The 23,214-nt window shown below is 53.9% G+C and overlaps 1 protein-coding gene across 11 annotated transcripts in view; it reads right to left on the bottom strand.

Moving 5' to 3' along the window:
- The window catches only part of PIK3C2B (phosphatidylinositol-4-phosphate 3-kinase catalytic subunit type 2 beta), a 61,542-nt gene extending 39,660 nt beyond the window's left edge, over positions 1-21,882 (bottom strand). For 6 of the 11 annotated variants that reach the window (XM_070266481.1, XM_023640356.2, XM_023640354.2 and 3 more), the window contains exons 1-2: positions 21,439-21,855; positions 1,253-2,273 (exon numbers count right to left, since the gene is read on the bottom strand). In XM_070266481.1, the coding sequence (XP_070122582.1) occupies positions 1,253-2,185 (933 nt within the window). In that variant the 5' untranslated portion in view covers positions 2,186-2,273; positions 21,439-21,855. Of the gene's footprint in view, positions 1-1,252; positions 2,274-3,011; positions 3,114-21,438 lie in introns of those variants that run through there. The other 5 variants (XM_023640357.2, XM_070266484.1, XM_070266479.1 and 2 more) reach the window with 5 other exon arrangements.
- Between the last annotated feature and the right edge of the window lie 1,332 nt (positions 21,883-23,214).

A 23,214-nucleotide genomic window follows, 5' to 3' on the forward strand; every position in this document is an offset into this window, starting at 1 on the left:
ACTCCTCTGGGGCCAAGGTCTCCAGGGCCCAAGGGTGACACAAAGTGGCCTTCAGGTCCCACCCATGGAGATGCTGCTTACACTTTTTATTTTTCTTTTTTAAGATTTTATTTTTCCTTTTTCTCCCCAAAGCCCCCCGGTACACAGTTGTGTATTTTTAGTTGTGGGTCCTTCTAGCTGTGGCATGTGGGGTGCCACCTCAGCATGGCCTGATGAGGGGTGCCATGTCCGCGCCCAGGATCTGAACTGGCAAAACCCTGGGCTACCGCAGCGGAGCACACGAACTTAACCACTTGGCCACGGGGCTGGCCCCTGCTGACACTTTTTTAAAACAGAAAAAGGATCGAAGTTGCCCTAGAACGCCCACCCTGCGCTTCTATGGAGATACTTTGCTATTTCATCCTATGAACTGATAAAAGGAAAATCACTATTATCATACTGCACATTCTTTCTACGTATTTGCACTGTGCAAAGAGACGGCTGGTGGTGACGGCTGCACAACAAGGTGTATGTACTTCACGTCACTGAACGGTACACTTAAAATTGGTTAAGACAGTAAATTTTATGTTAAAAAGAGAGAAAGAGAGACAAAAAGGGAGACAGAGAGAGACAGGGGGAAGAGAGAGACAGACAGACAGACAGAGAGACAGAGCAGGACAGAGACAGAGAGACAGGCAGAGAGAGACTGAGAGAGACAGAGGGAGAGGGAGACGGGGGGAAGAGACAGAGAAAGAGAAAAGAGAGAGAGAAGAAGCAAGCTTCAGGACAGGAAAGATCGGGCGGTGGTGCGCCTTAGACTTTCGGGCAGGGCGGTTGAGGGGTCTGGACCAAACTCGGGTATTCAGTGGGCATTAAACAATGGCTAATATTATGACTGAGCCTCATTACCACGCAGCATTTTTGGCAGAGCAGAAAGTCAGAAAGCAGAAGCCACTTGCTCCAGTCCACAAGGCCATCTGGCCATAGAATCAAGGAACTCCCACCCCAGTTCAGTCCTTACATCATGAAGTAGGCGTACCCTAGCAAGTGAGGTTGCAAAATGCCGGCCCCCAGCAGGGCTGTATTGGCCAAGATACACAAACCCAGCCCTGAGAAGGAGCCACGTCTCCACTGCTGCCCCTCTTCCTCTCCCCACCAGGGCCCAGGGACCTGACGACAGAACCAGAGGGGAGGAGCAAAGAAGAATGAGGGGCTTTCTGTTTCCTAACGACACAAGGAAAGGGGCACAGGAAAAACACAATAAGGTCCTCACCGGAGCAGCAGAAATGCGGTGGTTCGTGCCAGGTGTAGCATTTTTTCGGTTGGCATAGCGGGAGGCATAGGTGCGGGGGGGCACCTGAGGGGGCATGGTCTTGCTCCGGGCCACGGGTTTTCCAGGAGTGTCCTTGCCAAAGTCCAGAGGCCCCCGGCCCTCCTTCCAGCCCCTGGTGGTGTCCCGCAACATCTCTGCATCGTAGGTTGACTTCAAGTTGAGCCGTGTAATTGCATCATTGATACCATCATAGTCCACACACGCCAGTAGGGGCCCTGGACCCCCACCTCCCCGCTCCTCTTCCTCCTCTAAGATCCGATGCCCTAGCAATTTGCCTGGAGGTTGTTCGATCAAAGACAAAGTGTTGATGTCATTGGGCTGGAAGATCTTGGAGGATGAGGGGGACCCCTTTCTGGGAGGCAGAGGAGGGTTGTCCCAGATAGACACTCGGGGAGGCAGAGGAGGTGGGGACAGTTTCTTGGAAGAGCCATCTACGTCCCCAGGTCCTGGGGACAAAGAGAGCCCCCCATCTGAACCATCAAAGATGTAGAGATAGTCTCCAGCCAGGGAGCCTTTAGGCCAGGGATCTGGGCCAGGCTGGGAGCCCTGGGAGGTAGAGTGGTTGGGTGGCCGTTCTTGTGGGGAGACTGAGTTGTAATTGAGGGTAGGATCGGAGCCAGAAAGACCGCGTAAGAGCTTGAAGTCCTTCCGCCTTCCTGCTGGCTTGCTGTAGAAGTCTAGGACAGGCTCATCCCAGCTGATGAGAGAGGGGTCTGTGTTCTGCTTGGCTCTGCTTTCCTCCTTGTCATGCCGGAGCTGGGACAGAGCATCATACTCCATCTGCAGGGCTTCGGCCATCGCCAGCTCTTTGCGGCTGATGCCCACCGACTCCAGGGACTTCCAGTGTTCTCCATTTCCCTGAGTCGAAGACATAGTGAGGATGGGGGACAGAGGAGACAAGGAAGTCCTTTACTTCCTGCCAAGGTCAGGTCTGCAGGGTTGTGGCATGGTGTCTGGGCACCTGCAGGTAAGGGGCGAAAATATCAATCGTTCAGTCACAAAAAGAGATGTATTAATAATCTGACTTAGGTGACATAATCTGCGCCACTGCCTGTTTCTTCAGTGCCTACAACAGATGGAAAAACACAGAAAAGTGGAGGAAAAAAGAGATACCAAGACAACTTTATTTACCTATCTATTACATCCATCAACCCATCCATTTCTCTATACATGTCTCCATCTCTGGCCCCTAACTCCCAACATCACCTCTCTCACATGTGCCCCAAGGACAGAAGGAGGCACTTTGCATCAGTCAAGAGGAGAAGATGGAAACAAGGGCTCCTCGGCCAGTTTAAAGAGGATAGCTCTCATATACTGCTGGAGGGGAGTGTAAAATGGTACAGCCACTTTGGAAAACAGTTAGCTTCTTGTAAGGGTAATCATCCACCTAGCATGTGAACCAACAATCCTCCTTCTAGTTACTTACCCAAGAAAAATGAAAGATATGTCCACACAAAGATTTGAACACGAATATTCACAGCAGCTTTATTTGTAATATCCCCAAACTGGAAACAACCCAAATGCCCATCAAGAGGTGAACGGATTAAAAAAATGTGTTATGTCAACACAATAGAATACTACTCAGCAACAAAAAGGAATGAGTTATTGACACATGCAATAACATGGACGAATCTCAAAATAACTATGCTGACTAAAAGAAGCCAGACAAAAGAGTATGAGTATGTAGGATTCCACTTACATAAAATTCTTGAAAATGAAAACCAACCTAGGGTGACAGCAGATCAGCGGTTATCTGGGAAGGGGCGGAAAGAGGAATGGATTACAAAGGAGCATAAGGGAACTTTTGGGGATGATGAACATGTTCATTATCTTGACTGTGGTAATGGTTTCAAGGCTATACACATATGTCAAAACTTATCAAACTGTACACTTTAACTACGTAGTTTATTGTATGTCAATTATACCTCAATAAAGCTATAAATGAGAAGTACAACAGAGCATTATGAAATAGACCTTATAATTTACTCAGATTGCACTAAAATCCTCCCAAAAGACACCAATAAGAGCAATAAAACAAAGCCTGCCATCAGGTGAGACCCGGGCACCTGATGGACTACAGGTGTGCCAAAACACTGATTTTTTCTTCCCTCGGCCCTCCGGAAGGCAGACAGGAAGGGAGGACCCCCAGGCCAGCTGCCTCTGGCTCCAGGCAGCCCCCTGCATTAACGCCAGTGTCGGTATCTTTTTCTTTGGAAGCCATGACATGGAAAAGGTACTGGGGGCTGGCCTGGTGGTGCAGCGGTTAAGTTCGCATGTTCCGCTTTGGTGGCCTGGGGTTTGCCAGTTCAGATCCCGGGTGCGGACATGGCAACACTCATCAAGCCATGCTGTGGCAGGCATCCCACATATAAAGTAGAGGAAGATGGGCATGGATATTAGCTCAGGGCCAGTCTTCCTCAGGAAAAAGAGGAGGATTGGAACCAGATGTTAGCTCAAGGCTGATCTTCCTCAAAAAAAAAAAATCATGAACTATATGGGGGCAGCCTGGAGGCACAGCGGTTAAGTGCACACGTTCTGCTTCAGCAGCCCGGGGTTCGCCGGTTCAGATGCCGGATGCAGACGTGGCCCTGCTTGGCAAGCCATGCTGTGGGAGGCGTCCCACATATAAAGTAGAGGAAGATTGGCCCGGATGTTAGCTCAGAGCCAGTCTTCCTCAGCAAAAAGAGGAGGACTGGTGACAGATGTCAGCTCAGAGCTAATCTTCCTCAAAAAAGAAAAAGGCACTGAATGAAAGGCTGTGGTGACAAGGTTAGCCTGGCCCACAGGTTCTCACTCTGCCTGACATTAGAAACTGGGGAACTTTTTAAAAGGACTCCCAGGTACTCTCAAGAGATTCTGATTTATTGGTCTGCGGTAGGGCAGTGGTATTTTTAAAATTCCCCAGGAGATTCTAGTCTGTAGCCAAAGCTGAGAACCATGACCTTTGTATGTTTCAGACTAGGTTGGGGGAAGTAAGTGTGAAATAGTCTGACCCTAGCACCAGCAGCTGAGATCACAATTTCCTAAAATTATCCAAAATTGTTCATTCGCTTGTACTGCTTTACTCAACAAACATACGAAGTGTGTAAATCCTCCTGATTAGCAAGTTGAAAACATCAATAGGAAAAAGGTTCAGATAGATTCTTGGGTGGCAAATTCAATCAGATCCACAATGAGTTAGGACAAGGGCATCCCTTCAGCTGATATGCCCTCCTGGGACCCTGGGGCATCGGTCAGGCACAGGTGCAGAACCCCGGCCTAAAGGGCCAGGGCTGGCTCAGGGAATCTTAGGAAGTATTTCCCAAAGATCGAATAGCCAAGCCTCGCCTTAGGGCATACGAAACAGTTCTCTGCTGATTTCTCTGCCAGTTGAGTTTCTCCATCCTTCAACAGCTTAGTTTTGACCACAGAAGGTTAGAGAGTCTTGCTATTTGAAATTCAAAGGTTTTGGATGAGCAGATGGAGATACTCAGAATTTAGATGCCTGGAGCTGGGGAACTGGTCCCAGGAAAAGGAGGTCCTAGCGCTTTAGCTAGGAGACACTAGCCAAGCGCTCAAAGGTGCACTGAGCTTAAGCCTTGCAAACCAGAGAAGGACTGTGTATTTCCAGCCCTGAGCGGGGATAAGCAGAGCAGGAAGATTTGCCTTAGCCAGGCACCACTGAGAGGAAACTGAGGCCATTGGAAATAATCTCTCTCAACTTCCTGCCTCTCTTCCCCACCGCCTTATCCACGCTTGCATGCAGCCTCCTTTCCTGTTTTGGTCTCAGAGGAAGGCTGGGCACAAGCCTCAGTGCTCCTGCCCCATCCACGAGGTCTCCTCCAGGATGATGCTGCACACGTCTCGCCTCCCTCTCCTGCATCTCCACCTCTTCTCCTTAACTGGGTCTCTCTCTTCAGCACGTACACATGTTCAAGCTTCTACTACCCTTAAAAAGAAACACCTGCACCCTAAGCACCTCCCCTCACCTCTGTCCTCCAGCTAACACCTCTCGGTTCTTCCTCCCTTCCCAGCCGAGCTTCAGGAGAGTAGAGGACATGGTTCCCAATTCCCTTCCAGTTACTCTTCAACTCACCATAACCTGGCTTCTGCCATCTGCATCCCACTCAACTGCCCCAGCACAACGCCAGGCCACCCAATTCCAGGCATCCCCGCCAGCCTGGACATTGCCGCGGCCCTGGGCTCTACAGACCATTCGCTTCTTCCACAAAAACCTCTACCCTCTAGCTTCCGTGACACTATTTTCTCTTGTCCTCCCCTGAAACGCTGGTGTTGGCTCCAGATCCCACTCTCAGCCCACCAGGAGCGCGACACCCCGTCGGGCAGTCTCATCTGACCATTTCCTCGTTAAGGGCCCACGCGCAGATGATGCCAAATCTGTCTCTCCCCTCTCGTGTCAAACCCCAAACGTCCAAAGCTGAACTATCACCTTCCTTTTTCATTCCCACAACCTTCTCCTCCCCAACCCACTCGCCACTGAGGTGAACGACACCACCCAGGCCCCAAGCTAGAAACCCTGCAGTCATCCTGGATTCCCCCTTCCTTTCACCCCCATATCCAGCCACCAAGGCTGGCCACCTTTTCCTCTTCAACGCTCCCTAAATCTGGTCCTTCTATCCTAACTGCAGCGGCGCTACCCAGGCCTTAGACCTCTTGCTTGCTCTCTTGGGCTGTTACAAGAGCCTCCTCACAGGCCCCAGCGCCCTCGTCCAGGCTTTCCCCACAGTCTCCTCACAGGCCCCCAGCGCCCTCGTCCAGGCTTCCCCACAGAGTCTCCTCACAGGCCCCCAGCGCCCTCGTCCAGGCTTTCCCCACAGAGTCTCCTCACAGGCCCCCAGCGCCCTCGTCCAGGCTTCCCCCACAGAGTCTCCTCACAGGCCCCCAGCGCCCTCGTCCAGGCTTCCCCCACAGTCTCCTCACAGGCCCCCAGCGCCCTCGTCCAGGCTTTCCCCACAGAGTCTCCTCACAGGCCCCCAGCGCCCTCGTCCAGGCTTTCCCCACAGAGTCTCCTCACAGGCCCCCAGCGCCCTCGTCCAGGCTTTCCCCACAGAGCGGCCAGCGGGCTCTCCACAGTGTCAACCTGATCGCCTCAGGGGCTGGGTAAGGCCTTCATGGCTCCCTACCCAACCCCTTCCCGAGGCCTGTCTTTATCCAGGCTCGTCTCCCGCTCATCTCCAACCACCCATCACCACAGGCGACGCCTCTGTGATCTCCCTCCGCGTCTCCCCTCTCCTGGGCATGCCCTTTCGGACGCTCTTGCCTGCAACTCCAACTTGCCCTTCTCAGACTTTGTGCAGACACTGCTCTCTTCAGGAAGCCTCTCTGAACCCCCAGGTTGAACTAAAGGCCCCTTCGTTACACTCCCAATAGCAACCTGTATATATCTCACACATAGGCTTAAAATATCTTTTCTTTTTCTTTTTTAATTGAAGGCTTTTTTCCTAAGTTGCATTCAGGCGTTTTATTTTATTGATTTTTTTAAAGAAAATTTCTTCTCTTTTCTTTCTTTTTTTGGTGAGGAAGATTGGCCCAGAGCTAACATCTGTTGCCAGTCTTCCTCTTTTTTTTCCTCCCCAAAGCCCCAGTACATAGTTGTATGGCCTACGTGTAGGTCCTTCTAACTCTTCCACATGGGGTGCTGCCTCCGCATGGCTTGATGAGCAGTGTGTAGGTCCAGGCCCAGGACTGGAACCAGTGAACCCTGGCCCACCAAAGTGGATCATGTGAACTTAACCACTATGCCACCAGGCCAGCCCCTAAAATATCTTATTCAAAATTAAATGTGTCTGGATCTGTCACTCCCACTAAGCTCTCCAAGTTCCAAATTCACCTCATTCCCGCTGAGAAAAATGTACTTGAACTGGGGCTTAAGGGCACAGCTTTCTGGTGGTGAGAAACTTCAGACTCGGAGATGGGGGATGAGAATGCAGACGGTGTCCTTCCTCGGGTTCTTCAAACACAGGACTGGGGTTCAGTAACCGGGCCAGGTTTGGCACGTGTAAGGGAGGTGGGCGCATGGACAAGACTACCGTGCAAAGCGCCTTCCATTCTGACCTACTGACTCCCTGCAGTCAGACTTCACCGAGGATTCCAAAGTCGAATCCCAGGGCTAGGGCTGCCTCCCAGCCCCGGGAGGACAGGAAGGAAAGGCCCAGGGGCGATCCGGCAGGCCCGACTCCTAAGGCTCTTTGCAGACTGGAACTCAGGCAAGGAAAACCAGCTAGCTCTCTCTGACCACCGTCCCCAGGGCTCCCGGGCAGGCCGCCACCAGACTGTGTGTCAGCCACGCAGGGAAGGAGGCCCAGCCGCTGACAGATCTCATGCCGGGGGCCACCTGGCTGCTGCTCCCGCCAAAGGACTCAGCACTCGCTCACTCTGATGCCGAGGGATCTGCGGTCAGGAGGCAGGACAAGCAGCATCCCCTGCAGGACCAGGAGAGCCACCTCTGAAGGTGAAGCAAAAGTTAAGAGCAGAGCAAGGCAGACGAAATCCAGAGGGGAGAAGGCAAGGCGGGGGCACCCAGGCCCGACAGCCTGCAGCTGCCGCGAGCAGGCTTCCCTCGAAGAACTCAAGCCCCAAATTTCGCTTTCTGGGAGCAGTGGGGGACGGCTCACAGAGTATTTTAGGAATCAGAGTCTCATGTTTCCTGCCTCCCCCCACCCCCAATTCAGTTCCTTGTCTGCCAGCCTCTGCTGGGCTGACAAGTTAGAAATTGCTCTATTCCTCGAGAGCTACCAGGGATTCTGTACAAAAGCAAACAGCCATCCAGGTCCCAGGAGAGAGCTGGGGTGGATGAGGGCCTGGGTCTGTGCAGTCCATCCAGGAAGAGGTGGCCGGGGCCAGAACCATTGTGTCGCACAACTCCAGGGTGCCAGGGAGCACCCATATTGTTTGCTACGTGAATGACACCCCCAACCACAACAAAGAACCACATGAACAGTGGCCCCTGGAGCTGTGCCCCTCGGTGGCTCTGACTGTGTCCCCTCTAGCATCCACCTCTCAGAGAGCACAGGGAAGTCATGAAAGGTCGTTTCAGCCAGTCTCCTTTCACCGCCGGAGTGCACTGACGGCTAACATTTCCCTGCACCTGCACTCTCTCTTTCTCTGCTTAACCATTCGAAAGTAAGATGTAAATACTTCACCTCCAGATACTTCAGCCTGCATCACTAGGACATCCTCCTACAGAAATGCAATGCCATTAGCACACCTACAAAACTTAATATTGACGCAATATTATCTAATACGTATTATATATTACATTATATATGTATTTTTTAATTATTTATTTATTTTATTTATTTTTAAAGATTTTATTTTTTTCCTTTTTCTCCCCAAAGCCCCCCAGTAAGTAGTTGTATATTCTTGTTGTGGGTCCTTCTAGTTGTGGCATGTGGGACGCTGCCTCAGCGTGGTTTGATGAGCAGTGCCATGTCCGCGCCCAGGATTCGAACCAACGAAACACTGGGCCACCTGCAGCAGAGCGTGCGAATGTAACCACTCGGCCACGGGGTCAGCCCCTGTATTATGTCTTATAGAATAGTAATGACTGTTATATTATAATAATATCTAATATCTAATATATATATTAGATTAGTCCACATTCAAATGTTAGCAATTGCCATCTGTGAAGTTTTTCAAGTATACAAATTCCTGGCCCCTCCCAACAGGTCTGATTCAGTAGGGTAAGTCCCTGGACTCTGAATGTTCCAAAGCCCCTCAGGCAATTCAGATGTGCAGCCAGGTTTGATCCCAGAGACTAGGGTTTCAGAACTCCCAGGAGGACAAGAGGGAAGTGCGGAAAGGGACCCCAGAAAGCACCAGGTGGTCAGCTGGTGAAGAAAGAGGACATGTTTATGGCCAAGCAGGTTGATGCCAGGGTCTAGGGAGCACCAGGCACCAAACTCAGTCCACGCAGCTGCCGACAGATGGCTGGAGGCTGGCGGGGGAGGAAATGGGTCAGGGCAGAGCCACACAATGGTTCAGAGTCACAGGGTGGAGAGAAAGGAGAGGGCACTCCCTCCAGTGAGCTGGAGTTCAGTCCCTGTGCCAGAGGGGGAGGGGCCGCAGGGGGCCCCCCCATACCAGCTGCGAGTGGAGAGGGCTCCCTGCTCTCATGCTAGAGGGCGCTGTGTCACGGCTGCTCTTCTGGGACAGCCTAATGGGCCTGGGTCGTCTTCTCCCCACGAATGTGGGGCAGCCACAGAATTGGGTCCCAATGGGCGTTGACTACCAGCTCCGTGCCAGGTGCCAGGCTAGACCTAGAAGTATTCTTGTGACCGTGGCAGACATCCAGAGAGCTTATGATCTAGCAAAGGTGACAGACACATCCATAAATAATGCAATCCCCCCCTGGGGGCACAAGGCAGGGAAGCACTGCACATCTTGGCCCACCTTCAGGGGCGGGGCGGGGGGGTGGGGGGGGGGGGAAGGAGAGCTATCCAGCAAGGTGGTAAAAAACACGGAGGGTCTCAAGCCCCAGCCTTGGGTATCCTACCTTCTAGCAGTTTTTTCCAAGAGAAGAGGACTCAGTTCTAGGACTGCCCTAGGAAGGGACCTTTAGCACCTCCCCTCAGGACAGACAGATTCAAGGGGTTAGAGGCCATAAAGACTTAATCACTTTGGCTTCCAGAGTTTTCTCTTCAGAGAAGATTCCTGCCCTATCCACTCCCAACATCCACACTCATCCACACCCCAAATCCCACTGGCTTTGCAGCCAGGAACCTGTCCCCACACCTCACCCCACACACCTGCTGCCCTGCTCCACCTTGAAAGGGAAGATCAGCATGCCCTGCACCAGAGTCCCACTCCTCCAGCAGGAAGGTGTATCTAGAAGGTCAAGGAGGCCAGCTCCCTGCCTCAAACAGGTATCTGACCCCTGCTTCCTTATCTAAAGCCTAGAGGTCTGATATGGCTCTACAAGCTTGACGTCAGGCCCATCGCTGAATCACACCCTTTTCCTTATCTAACCTCCGTTCCCTCTGTCAGGGCGGCTCTCAGTGAGCTCCAGACGTGGGCAGACAGATCTCTGCTTGCGTCTTCTCCCCACTCACGGCCGCTCTCCAGTGTCCTCTTAGCCAAATTAAAGTGGCCACATGGTTCCGTCTCTCCCACCGGAACTTACTTTCCCTCTCTCTCTTCCCCAGGCCTACCCTGGACTTTCCACTAATTTGAGGCCAAAGTGGACGCAAGGGTTGGTAGAGGCTCTCTGGGTCCCTGGAGGGCAGAGGGACAGGTGCTGGGAGGCTGTGTGACACGGTTAGGTTGAGCTGGGTCTACATTCAGAGCCCTGGAGCCCTGGGTCCCAGCTCAGAAAGCATTTGTGCAGTTGGTTCTGTTCCCACACGCACACACAGGATCCCTGGAGACCAGGTCCTACCACACACCCTGCGGACTCGGGAATCTGAGCAGAAAGAAAGGCAGGGATGGGAGAGGTGAGGCAGCTCACAGCTCTTCTCAAAACATTCCTTCCTAATTAATTGTGGGAGTGGTTACACGACTGTATTTGTCAAAAATCATAAAAGTGCACATTAAAATAGGTGAATTTTACTGTCTTAATACTTCAATAAAAATTTAACTTTCAACTGATTCAAATAAATATAAGGAAGATAATAAAACTTTTTAAAAAAATTCCTTCCTAGAGCCAGCAATTTATACGGCGGGGTCAGGGACGAGGAGCTGGCAGTCAGCTGAATGGAACCCCTGGCACAGAAGGAAGCGAGGTCGCTAACCCAGAAGCCATCGCAGGAGCCAGAGCAGCCACATCTCCTCTGTCTGGTCCACACTTCCTGCTGTTTCCCCCTCTGTCCTCAGCCACTGCAGCCCCAAGAACCAGCCCTTCCAGTTCAGACCAGCCAGTTCTGAGCCGGTGTTAAGAATTAGGGCAGAGGAAGGCGGTGGGACAGGTGGGCGGGGGAGCCCAGGAGGGCCTTCCCTCACCAACCTTGGGCTCCAGCTGAGGGGACTCCTGAGGAAACTTCTTTACACACAACTTTGATACCAACCCAGGAATATCAGAAAAACAACCCCCACATTTCTGAACAGCAACATCCAGGAAACCTGAGTCTGTGAAGGTGCCTCAGCCGTGAAGCACAAAGGGAGCCCTGTGGGAGGGGGATATGAGAAGGTGGCGTGCCGGGAGAGGATACCACAGCCCTCTCTGGGGCCTCCCCTCCTCAGTTTTGCTTCACTGTCCCATTTGCTTCCTTCAAAATGAGGACTTGGGGGCGGCCCGGTGGCGCAGCAGTTAGGTTCGCATGTTCCACTTCGGCGGCCCGGGGTTTGCCAGTTCGGATCCCGGGTGCGGACATGGCACCACTTGGCACACCGTGCTGTGGTAGGCGTCCCACGTACAAAGCAGAGGAAGATGGGCATGGATGTTAACTCAGGGCCAGTCTTCCTCAGCAAAGAGAGGAGGACTGGCAGCAGATGTTAGCTCAGGCTAATCTTCCTCAAAAAAAACCACAAACAAACAAACAAAAAAATGAGGGCTCCTGCAAGGCCCAGACTGTGATCTGTCACCTCCAGTCCAGCTTGCCCAGCTCATGCCTTTGGAATCCAGTTCCCCAGGATTCCCGTGTGGGCTGTAAAGTGCCCTGGAGGAGGCCAGCCCATGAGGCAGAATCCAGAAAGCAGTTGACAGCTGTTCCCATCCAACCTTGGCACTGACATGAGGACAGAACGCACCAAGAAGGGTCTGCTCTGCCTGGAGAACTCAGTGAAGGGAAGAGAGGAGAGGCAGCAGCAAGCCGCCCACTGCTCCGGTCCTGAGTCCCCAAGTCCTTAGGTGCAGGACAGGGCTCACCATCAGTCTGCAAGGAGCCAGGAGGAGCACTCAAATTGTGGCCCAACCCTACGGCAAGGGGGTGGGGATGGATCTCAGGGCAACTGCAGAGCCGCTGGGCTCTCCAGAGGGCACCGAGTAAAGCTGGTGGGACCACGCTCCAGATGAAGGACCTCTCCGCTGGGGACTGAGGCTTTGATGTTTAGGAAGCGTCTCCAATTCATTCAATTAGAACAAATTCTTTGGTTGTTTTCTGATAGCACCTTTTTTAGTTGCCTGAAAGGTTCTCTCTCTTTTCTCTGTGTCTCCGTCCGTTAGAGATGAGCAGAGTGAGGCCCACTAAGGGTCAACGACTTTGCCCTGGGTCTCACCCTGGAGCCACAGCAGAGCTGGGAACCCAACGCCGGGAGGCTACATGGTGCTGATATGCAGACACAATCTTGGGCCCAGCCTTGTGCTCTTTCCCAACAAGCACACACTTGGCACAGATATGCCTGAGCCCCAGGAGGAGAAGGACCCGGGGAACTGGTCCCCAGGATGATCCTACCCCTAGAGCAGAGAAGGCAGAGCCAGCAGCCCCCATGTGGTGGTGCTATCTGTGGGAAGGGTGGGGCAACTGCCTGTAAGTCTGGGCGCAGGAGCCAGCGGACAGGGACAGGCTGTGTGGGCAGCGGGCTGCTGACAGTTGACAGCCACCTGCTTGGCCCAGAGGAGGGCAAAAGGAAGTCAAGCAGAGAAAGGTATCCCCGAAAGGCAGAGGCGCTGAAGACCAGCCCCCACACCATGCCCAGGGCAAGCTCCCCCCCCCCTCAGGGTAGAGAGGCTCTGCACAACTGTCCACAGCCCTGCCCACTGTCCCTCTGCCACCACACTTCCTAAACTAGCAATCCAGACATGGGTCAGATAATAGAGAATATCTTCAATTAGTGCTAACTCCTCCAATGAAAAAAATTCCTGACAGACTGCAGTCATTCTCAGGAACCCAAAGTCACGGTAACCGCACAAACGACACACACCCACACACCTTCCCCCACGCACCCCCCACACACTCCGTGTTTACCCCACCCCCTTCACTTCCTTCCCTGTGCACACAGCCCGCCACCCCCGCAACCCCCTCCACCTTCCCTCTCCCCTCTACACACACACCCACACCTTCCCCTACACACCCCACACGTACCCCACATACTCCACGCATACCTCATACCCTCCCCCCACGTGCACACCTCCACACCCCGCATACATCCCACAACCCCCACACTCAACACAAGCACCCACATCCTGTTCCCTACACACCTACACCCCCCACACCACACCCTCCAGCTCACTCACTCCCTTATCAGCTCCCTCAGGAGAGGAGAGGAAGCTGACCTAGACGCCACAAGGTCGTGATCTTAGTGCCACTGGTGAAGAAGTCTGAGAAAAGTAGACAGAAGGTTGACCCTGGAAGAGAAAGGAAAACGGGACCCCTCAGCTCCAGGGAGCAGCTCGGGCCTCCCAAGCAGGCCGCTCCTTCCCTGTCCACACCCCAGCACGCAGGGCCAGGCCAGAGACCAGGGAGTGCGCATGCCAGGGAAGAAGACTCCAGACAGAAGAGCTCCTCGGGCAGGTCTCAGGGGCGGCCAGTTATTCCCTAAGTCAGGGCAGAGTGGAGAAGCCCTGGGGTCCCCACAGACAGAGTAGGAAAAGAAAAGGGCACCAGCTCTCAAGAAGCCCCCATCTTTCAGCCCAGAAAAAAAAACACTCACAAACAAAACACCACCAAACACTTGATCCTAACTTACACGGGGGTGTTGGAGGCCAGGGTGTCAGCCCCTCCCAGGGACATTCACTTGTTTTTTTTTTTTTTGAGGAAGATTAGCCCTGAACTAACTGCTGCCAATTCCCCTCTTTTCGCTGAGGAAGACTGGCCCTGAGCTAACATCCATGCCCATCTTCCTCCACTTTATATGTGGGACACCTACCACAGCACGGTGTGCCAAGCGGTGCCATGTACACACCCAGGATCCAAACTGGCAAACCCCCAGGCCAGCCTCTAGGGACATTCACATTTAAAAGCAGAGCCTGAGGAGAAGAGAGCCCAAGCCAACCTGTTATGGAAGTGGTAAGGGAGGAATGAGCCATTGAAAGGTGGGCGGGGTGGAGCTCTGGGGCAGGCCTTGCCTCTCCATGGCCTCCCCTGGTGTTGGCTCCTGAGCCCAGGAATCTCTTGCCCCTCCCCAAAACACAAGTTCCCCGGTGCTGCCCATCAGGCAGCTTGTGCCTTAGGTCACTGACCTCTCCAATCCCTGGTCCTGGCTTTCGTTGCCCAGCCTGACCTAGGCGACCACCAGGCCTTCCCCAGCAGCCATGCAGTTCCACTGCACTCTTCCTGGTGGCAGACTGGAAGGACATCCTACTCCAAGGTCAGTCAAGGACACTGACCTAGGGGGAGACCAAGGATTTCACCCAGGTCAAAAGAGAAACTCCACTTGGGATGCAGGGCCCTAAGGGGGAACTGAGAAATGAGACCTCCCCCTCCCCTGAGACAGCCTCTCAGCGTCCAGAATCCCCAAACCACAGTGAAGGGGATACCTAGACAGGGGGGACTGGGAAGAGGGAGGCAGACAGTGGTCCTGATGGTGCCAGATCCCAGCGGATCCCAGCCAGGACCCCTGTGCCAGCCTGGTCACCCCCTAGACTTGTCCCAGTGGTAGGCTCAGGTGCTCTCAGCCCCGCTCATCTACACATACAGCCTGGTGTAGACCCCATGCCCTATGTCCCCGTCCCACTGGGCCCTCAGGGCCTCAAAAGCCACGCATGCGGCCGGAGGCACCCTTCTCTTCCTTGTGCTGTCTCTCTCTCCTCTTTCCACTCCAACTCAAGATCCTCAGAAATCTTCCCTGGTCAACCCCTCCAAACATCCTTACTTCTTTTCTTCTCAGTGTCTCCTAACACTACTCTGCTCTGTGTGTGACACGACGAATTAAAGTGGTGGACTGCCCCTGGTATCTGGGGCACGAGAACAACACATTTGCCTTAGACGGTGTTAAAACAACCATTTGGCATCCCTGTGCATGGAGGGGACAAGACGACTTACTTTCGAAGAAGGAAGTGACCTGGGGGTGGGGAAGGAGAGCAAGGAATCGTGTCGGCTAGTTTTGGCACTGCCCCATACACACCCTAATGCCGTTCTCCTGTCTCCTCTACCCGGCTTTGCACAGGAAGGTCCCAAGGGAGACAGAGGTCCCCTTAAGATGGAGCCCAAGTCCACACTCAGCAAAGGGGACACTCAGCAGAGGGGTGGACCAGCTGCCCACAGGCACAGTGTGGTACGCTCACATGCCACCAGCCCCATCCACCACATGACCCTCACTCAGGTCCACCAAGGGAGCAGAGTCAGGCCATTCTCAGCGGGGATCGACTAACACGCTTGCGGCTGGATGAGGGCAGCCAGGGTGTGACCACCGTGGAGGCATCTGGGAGCTAACATTCCAAAGGCACCTTGCTGACATCCCCTCACAACCACGCAGACACCACAGCAAGGTCTGTGGAGTCAGGCCCTCCAGGGACATGTCTACTGCCGGGACTGGAGCGAGGGTGTCACACTGTTTTGGTGGAAGGGAAGGAGGAAAGGGAGGGGGAGGGGGAGCAGAGGGGAGGCTAACGGAACGTGAGCATCACAGAAATCAATCGACGGGAGGAACAGGCCCCGCCCCGACTATGTGTGCCAGGTTTTGTCCTGCTTAATCCTCACAACAGTTCTTAAAGGTGGGTATTGCTATCCTTATTTTATGATAGGCCACCACACAACTAGTAAGTGACAGAATCAAGAGTTAAAGTCAAACTTGTTTGAGGCCAAAATCCAGCCTTTTTCCCATCCTGCCCTGGAGAGCCAGGCCCGTGGCATTTTACCGAATGTTCAAGCTGATACTGGTAATTATTCTGGTACACCCCCCCACTCTAAACCAAGAAGCTTGGTTTAATGTATTCTTAGTGAACTAAGTTCTCCCAGAACATAAACTCCAGAAGGACAGGATTTTGTCTGTCTTATCCACCACCACACGCTGAGGGCGTCAGGCACCCGGTGAACATTTGGTGCAGAACAGTGAACGAACCGCTGAATAAAACAGAAAATGCAAACGCAGTCAACGGCTCTGGCCAGATCAAACCACTTCCAGCTCACCTCTTTTACCACTCGCCTCATTCCCCACCCCCCACCCCCAATTCCTGTTCACTATTCAGATCTCAGCTAACATTTCATTTCTTCAGGAAGTCTGACCACCTCAAATGTCCCACTTAGGAGATCTCAAAGCATGCCTACATCCCCCAGCACAGCCTGTTTACTGGTTTGGATCCCCCGCTCAGCAGTGCCATCTGTCCCAGTCAGTGAAGGTACCTAAAGTCATGAGAAAGCAGTCAAAACATCTGCTGAATGAGTGAGTGAACGAATGAATGAGTGAGTTGTTTTCAAACATTATCTGACAGACTTATATCCCTTTGAGATCATATCTTTTTCCACAGATGACTTGAAGAAGAACCCTCTCTATTGTCATCTGGCTCTTGGGGAAGCCCCACCTCATTCAGAACTCAGGTGGGCCTCGCTGACATCTTTTCTCAGCACAGGACAGCAGGAGCATCAGTTCTGGAAGTATCCTTCCAGATGCAGGCTTTGGCTTTTCTCTAATTAGTTGTACAATCTTAGGCATGTTTCTTAATCTCAGTTTGAATCTAAACCTCAGCTCTCCCAAATGTAAAAAGGAAAGAGACAATTCCATCAGCATCTGCGTCCTTCAGAGTTGGGGGGAGGGGAAATTACAACAATGTCTGAAAAGCTACTAGCGGACAGACGCTCAGCGCCAGGGCCATCCTTCACCACGTGCCCTTGCCTCAAACTTTTGCTCCTCTTTGCCTCCCTTGTTGGGATCACCTGCAGCAGCAGAGTCAGAGTGCACTTCAGAGAATCTGCCGGCCCAAGTCTCGTGTCAGGAAGCTGTCTCTACCTCTTCTCTTAGTTAAAAAAAGGGAAACCTGCCTTCCTGAAGTCTCGAGTGGAAATCTGACATCCTCAGCTATAACGTTTTTGGGAAAATATAGTTGCTTTCTCCTAGCTTCCCATAATATCCAATTTGCAAACAATCTCTCCTTTCTCAGTCAGAATTAAATGCCCTCTACTGGTGCCCCTGGGCACTTTAACCTCCTTTACCCCTTGGAAGACGCAACAGCAACAGTACGTTAGGTCAGGGACGTGACTGACACTCTGCTTCAGAAAGCAGGGCCCTGAGACGCCTCAGTAGAGGAAGGGTTGTGGCTAGTCTGAGACCTGAGACAAGAAGAGCTCTCACATCTATTTCTCCTACCTAGCAAGGCAAAAGGCATTTCCTCAAAATGGAATTTCCTTAGTTCTCTATTTTTCCCTCACCCTTATGCGTTCTGGTTTGCGGCCAAGGGTACCAACTAGATTAAGATAGAAAGACAGGACTTAGCTGGAGAGGATGCCTCCAGGCAAGCTTATTCCTGGGGGGCCCGGGAACCACATGTGTGGAGTAGTTCTCCTGCCTGGCACCCACCTCCACTGTGGGGAGGATACAGCGTGAGGACACGGGGCAGATCTAACATCCAGGACAGGACCGACGGAGGCAGAGACTTAGGAGGTACAAAGCGTAGTAGGAAGAACTGCCGAGAAGAAAAGAAACCTCTGCCAGGAGATTAGTCCCACGATGAGTGGCTGCGGCCAAGAGAGCACGGCCCAGGAAGCAGGGAGCTGAACAACGTGTTCAAGAAGGAAAGAGGCAGGAGTGAGGAAGTTAAGGTGGAAGGGTAACCAGTTTCTAAAGAGGCAAATGATCTTTGGCTTTTCTTTGAAATACCAGGGAGCCTCTGCTGAGGGAGACTCTCTACAGGAAGTGCTAGGGGAGGGTAACTGCTGAGGATCCCTTCAGCCAGAGGCTCTACATTCTGCCTCAGGACCACTGAGAACCTCTCTCCTGGTCCTTCTCCATACCTTGAGGGCCTCTGTCTTTTGTATCCTTAATCTTTCTAACCAGCAAGGAGATTAGTGGTGAGTGAATTCCATCATCAGTGTTCTGAGAGAAGAGAACTGCCTAAAAATGAAGCCCCTGATGGGGTCCACACTGATTCTAAAGTGCGAACCATAGGTCCTTTCATCTGTCACAGCCCAGTGTAAAGTTCCAGCACTGCTAGTCACCAAGCAATATGTGACAAATACAAATGACTCCTTGGGAGTCATTTCTTCTCAGGGAAATGATTGCCAAGGTCCTTCCCAGTTCTAACGCTTTACGTGATCACAGGAAATGCAAGAATAGTCTCTTTTCACTTTATAAAACAGACACAAAATAAAGCAGATATGGAAATACCAAAACAAAAGATTTGCCTCAATTTTCCCAGGATCCCCCAAGTCCCAAACCTCTTATTAGAGTTGCCCAGAAGGTGGCAAAATTACTTAATTTGATTATTCCCAGTCTTCTCCTTACCCTGAAGGTAGGGACTGAATGAGAAAGCAGAGAAAGATCAGTGAGGCAGGAGCCCAAGGAATTCACACACGTGACCTCACAGGACTGGGAATTAAGGAGGTGCTGCTGCACTGGGCTGGCTGGAGGAAATGTGTCCTCCGGGGCCCCTGTCCTTAATAAGTTTATTATCTAAGGATGTCCCAGTCTGGTGACATAGCATGGGCATTCAAGTCAAGGAATCCAGTATGAATGAATTGTGCAACTCTGCTGTCCCTTTCTGTTCTCCCAAGACCCACTAACTCCCTGACAGTGGCATCAAGGCTGTGAGCATAGGATCTGGAGGGAGACCGCCACTTCAACCCCCTCCTCTGTCATTTCCCCGCTGGCTGACATCAGTAAGTGCTGGCCATTGTATTATTAGCCAGCGCAGCACTACCCTGTCTACAGACAAGAGCCAGCCTGGGGGGGTGGCGGGGGGGTTGCCTCCTCAATTCTCTACAAATACCACTAAGCAGCCTTTTCTTCTCTCCCATTTCCCATCCTTTCAACCCTTTTAAAAAAGAAATACCCAAGGAATAGTTACCTTGGTATTGTCACATCACTCTTCCCTTCACCACAAAGGAAAGGTTCTGGAACATTCTCTATTCCATATCCCTTTCCTCCCACCCTCCCTCATGCCTGCCAGCTCTCCCTCCCTTATCACCAGAGGCTAAACTCAGGATGAATAACCAACATTTGTACAGTACTCTGCAGTTTTCAGAGTACTTTTGCATACATGATTTTATTCAGTTCACAGTAAGCAGGGTATTTCATTCTTAAAACAATCCTGTGAGCCAAGGGTATTATTTTTTTCCCCAGTTTACAGATATGCAAACTAAGTCTCAGACAGGTGCACACAGCTAGGAAGAAAGTCACATGAGGACTAAAGCCAGGCCTCTGGACACTGAAGCACCCTGTTTTCTCTACTACACCACATCACCATGTCTCAGTTCACGTCCTGGGAGTACAGGGAGCCTGAAGTTTAGGGCAAGTTACAAACCCCAAAGGGAACAGAGATCCCCATTTTTCTCCCTGCTGGCCCCAGCAGCAGTGTCCAGGCTGAAGGACCACAGACAAGAGATGCCTGCATGCAAAGTGCCAGGCCCAGATGGGGTGAGGGCACCCCAGAGAGGGAACCGTGGAGTTTCTGCCCCAGCGCCACTGGGCCACAGCAGAGACCACAGGCACGCCAGGCTGCAGGGGAGTCCCGGAGGTGCACCCCAGGGAAAAGCCAGAGGCCCTGGATAAACTGAGCCTGCCTGGCCCCCCACACTGCTGGGAGAGGGAAATGGACACGCTCCCTTCCGGCCAGGGCGGAGAGCTTGATTAGATTTAGACACACACGCTGTGCACACTCAGCAGTAAATTCAGAGCCATGGAAATCAGACCTTGGGCTCACCCAAAGGCCAAAGGAGAAGCAGCCACAGCCTCAGTCCAGGGCTCCGGCTCAGAGCCACCATCTCCTCAGACGCTGGCTGCCAGGCAGAGCTATAAAATGTGCCTCGACTTAATTTTTCCATGGACACAATCCCAGATGGGCCCGCCAGGCTCTGGAGGAGCTGCAATCCCGAAGCCTCAGTGCCTCTCTGCTCTGGATCCACAGCTGGAGTAGGGGAAGGAGGAGCACCAGGGGTCAGGTCTGCCAGCCCTGGGACATTTCTCCTCCAATACCTTTCCAAGGCCCAGCGCAGCAATGGAGTAAGCGCTCACGCTGCGACTGATACAGGGTTGGAATTCAGCGCAAACTGCTTACATCTGCTTGGCCACGTCCCACAGTCAGGTAGTTTAGCTCAGACAGAGGAGGAGGAGCTGTGTTGCCCTGCTTCTGGGAGCCTGGTAGCTGTGTCCTGAAGAATCTGGTCCCATGCTGGGACCAGCCAGCCCAGGGCACAAAATTCTCCAAGAGAACTGAGAAAAAACATCAGGGCAGCCGGAGACAATAGATTCCATCGCAGGCCTGGCTGGTGGGACTGGAGCATGGAAGCCACAAAGACCCCAAAAGGGGGGGGAGACGGAGGGAGAGAAGGTTGGCCTGAAGGAGCCAGAGCTGATTCTTCACACGCATACGTACACACACAGACACCTCAGCTAACTAGGGTGTGTGCACTAACTAACCTCATACATTTGGTAACCTCTTCGCACAGTCCAGGAGCCTGCCAAGCCCCTGGGCTCCTCGCCCTACCCCACTCCACCCCAGCTTGGCAGCCTCCCCGGGGCTTCCTGCTGCTGCGATTGCTCCCCAACATCAAAGCCACCGCTGTCGGGAGCTGAAAATGAGAGACAAGTAGAGGCAAGGAGAGCGGCGCGTCCCCTGAGAGCCCTGGCCTGAGGGTCCCTCTCCCAAGCCTTCTCCTTCTGCTGCAGTGTCCTTATAAGGGAGAAGCCAAGTCTACCATCCGTCCGGCTACAAAGCGTATATATTTCCCAGGCTAGTCGCTGACTTTTCCCCCACTGCAAGAGAAAGCACCACCCCCACACCTCCACTCCAGGGCAGGTTTTGCTTCTTATTTCTCATCTTAAACAAACAAACCAACCCTCAAACCATTGGTTGGTTCAGATCGCCTTGCAGCTGGGAGCCAGGAAGTGTGTTTAGAGGAAAAGGGGTGGGAAACGGGTGCCGGGGGCCCGAGACTGCTCAAGCGGGGCGGCAGTGGGGATGGGCAGCCTACTCGGCGCTGCGGGCCGAAGCTCCCCATCCACGGCGTGCGCGGCTCGGCCCGCCAGGGACCCTCGGCTCCTTCCATTGTCGCACCTCGGCTGTTGCCATGTTGGAGGGACAGCCCCGGCCCAGTGCCCCTCCCCTCGGAGGGCAATTTGCAGACCCCGGGCGGCCGCCCTCGGCTGGGCGCGCGTCCTACCTGTGCTCCCCGCGGGCTTCCCTGCTGGACCCGACGTGTCGCGTGCTCGGCGACGAGGGCTGCTCGCTCCGCGGCTCCAGGCGGCACCGCCACCCGGGCGAGCAGCCGCGCACGCCTCCTCCGGCGCCGCTCCCTCTCCGGCTCCACGCGGCGAGCGCCGGCCCGGGATCCCGGGGCCGCGGGGCGCAGGCAGGGCGCAAGGACCTGCTCGGAGGGGAAAGTCCTCGCGGCCGGGAGCGTGCGCGAGCCCGCAGTCAGGCAACCCCGGGCGAGACAATAGCGGGAGCCGCGGGCGAGCGCGGAGAAGCCATCTCCCGGAGACCCGGCGCACTGCACGGCGCCGCCGCCGCCCGCAGACCCGCCCGGACAGGCGGCGCCGGCCGCCGCAGCCGCACGCCGACTCGGCCGCGCGCGGAGGGCGGGGCGGGGCGGGCGCGGGAGCCCTGGCCGCCCGGCCCTCCTCCTCTCTCCCCTCCCCTCCCTCCCTGCCCTCTCCTCTCCTCTTCCCTCCCTCCCTGTCCTCCCTCCCCTCTCTGCTCTGCCCTCCCTCCCCTCTCTACTCTCCCCTCCCTCCCTGCCCTCCTCCCTTCCCTCCCTCCCGGTCTTCCCTTCCCTCCCTCCCTGTCTTCCCTCCCCTCTCCCTCCCTCCCTGCCCTCCTCCCTTCCCCCCTGCTCTCCCCACTCCCCTCCCTCCCTGCCCTCCCCACTTCCCTCCCTCTCTGTCTTCCCTCCCCTCTCCCCTCCCTCCCTGCCCTCCTCCCTTCCCCCCTGCTCTCCCCACTCCCCTCCCTCCCTGCCCTCCTCCCTTCCCTCCCTCCCTGTCTTCCCTCCCCTCTCCCCTTCCTCCCTGCCCTCCTCCCTTCCCCCCTGCCCTCCCCACTCCCCTCCCTCCCTGCCCTCCCCACTCCCCTCCCTCCCTGCCCTCCCCACTTCCCTCCCTCCCTGTCTTCCCTCCCCTCTCCCCTCCTTCGCCTCCCTCGCTCCCGGCCCTCCCGCCAGGGCACGGGGGAAGAGCAACGCGCGGGCGGCAAGTTGTGCTTTGGAACCCAAGAGCCAGGGTTTCCACTTCCCACTTGGGTGAGGGGTTTTGCAGATGGTCGTTACTTTTGCCTGCTCTGTCAGATGAATGCTAAGTCATCCGGCTGGAAATGACAGTTTTGAGGTCCAGTTATCAGTCTGAGGAATTTCCCCCTTCGCTACGATTACGGTGCCGGAAAGAGCCCCTTCCTTGAGGGCGGAGGTGGGGGGTGGGGGGCTGTCTTGGCGTGCTCAGCCTCCTTTTTTCGTCCGACCTGAGCCCCAGAGAATAGCAATCGACAACCTGAGGGGAAGGGGAGGTAGAGGGTCTTCCAACCCACGTAAGGCAAGGAAAAAAACTCCTCTTTCATACAATATATTTAAAATTTTGACTCTAAGTACCTTTCTTTGAGCAGTGTTCTCCAGGAGAATTTTTCCTGCAAGCTCCACCCAAAAGAAACCCAGAGTTGCCCAGCTCCTCATTTGCATTTGGTTTACGTGATAGCCATGATCTCTGATCTCAGAGTACGTGAACCTTGTCCTCCCCCGGGGCCCTCCGTCTGTTTTTCCTGACCGACTGAAGATCAGCACCTGGTTCTCAGCCCCCCTTCTCCGCAGTCCCCTTCAGGTCCAGGGTCTCGAGACTCCCAGCTGCCCTCAGAGGCTCAGGACCCCCAGCCAGGGCTCCCGTGGAAACATCTGCCAACCTTCTCCTTTCCTGGTGTCGAGGAAATCTTTGTTAAAATGCCACTATTCCAG

The sequence above is a fragment of the Equus caballus genome, chromosome 5 (assembly GCF_041296265.1).
Source record: "Equus caballus isolate H_3958 breed thoroughbred chromosome 5, TB-T2T, whole genome shotgun sequence".
Lineage (NCBI taxonomy): Eukaryota > Metazoa > Chordata > Mammalia > Perissodactyla > Equidae > Equus > Equus caballus.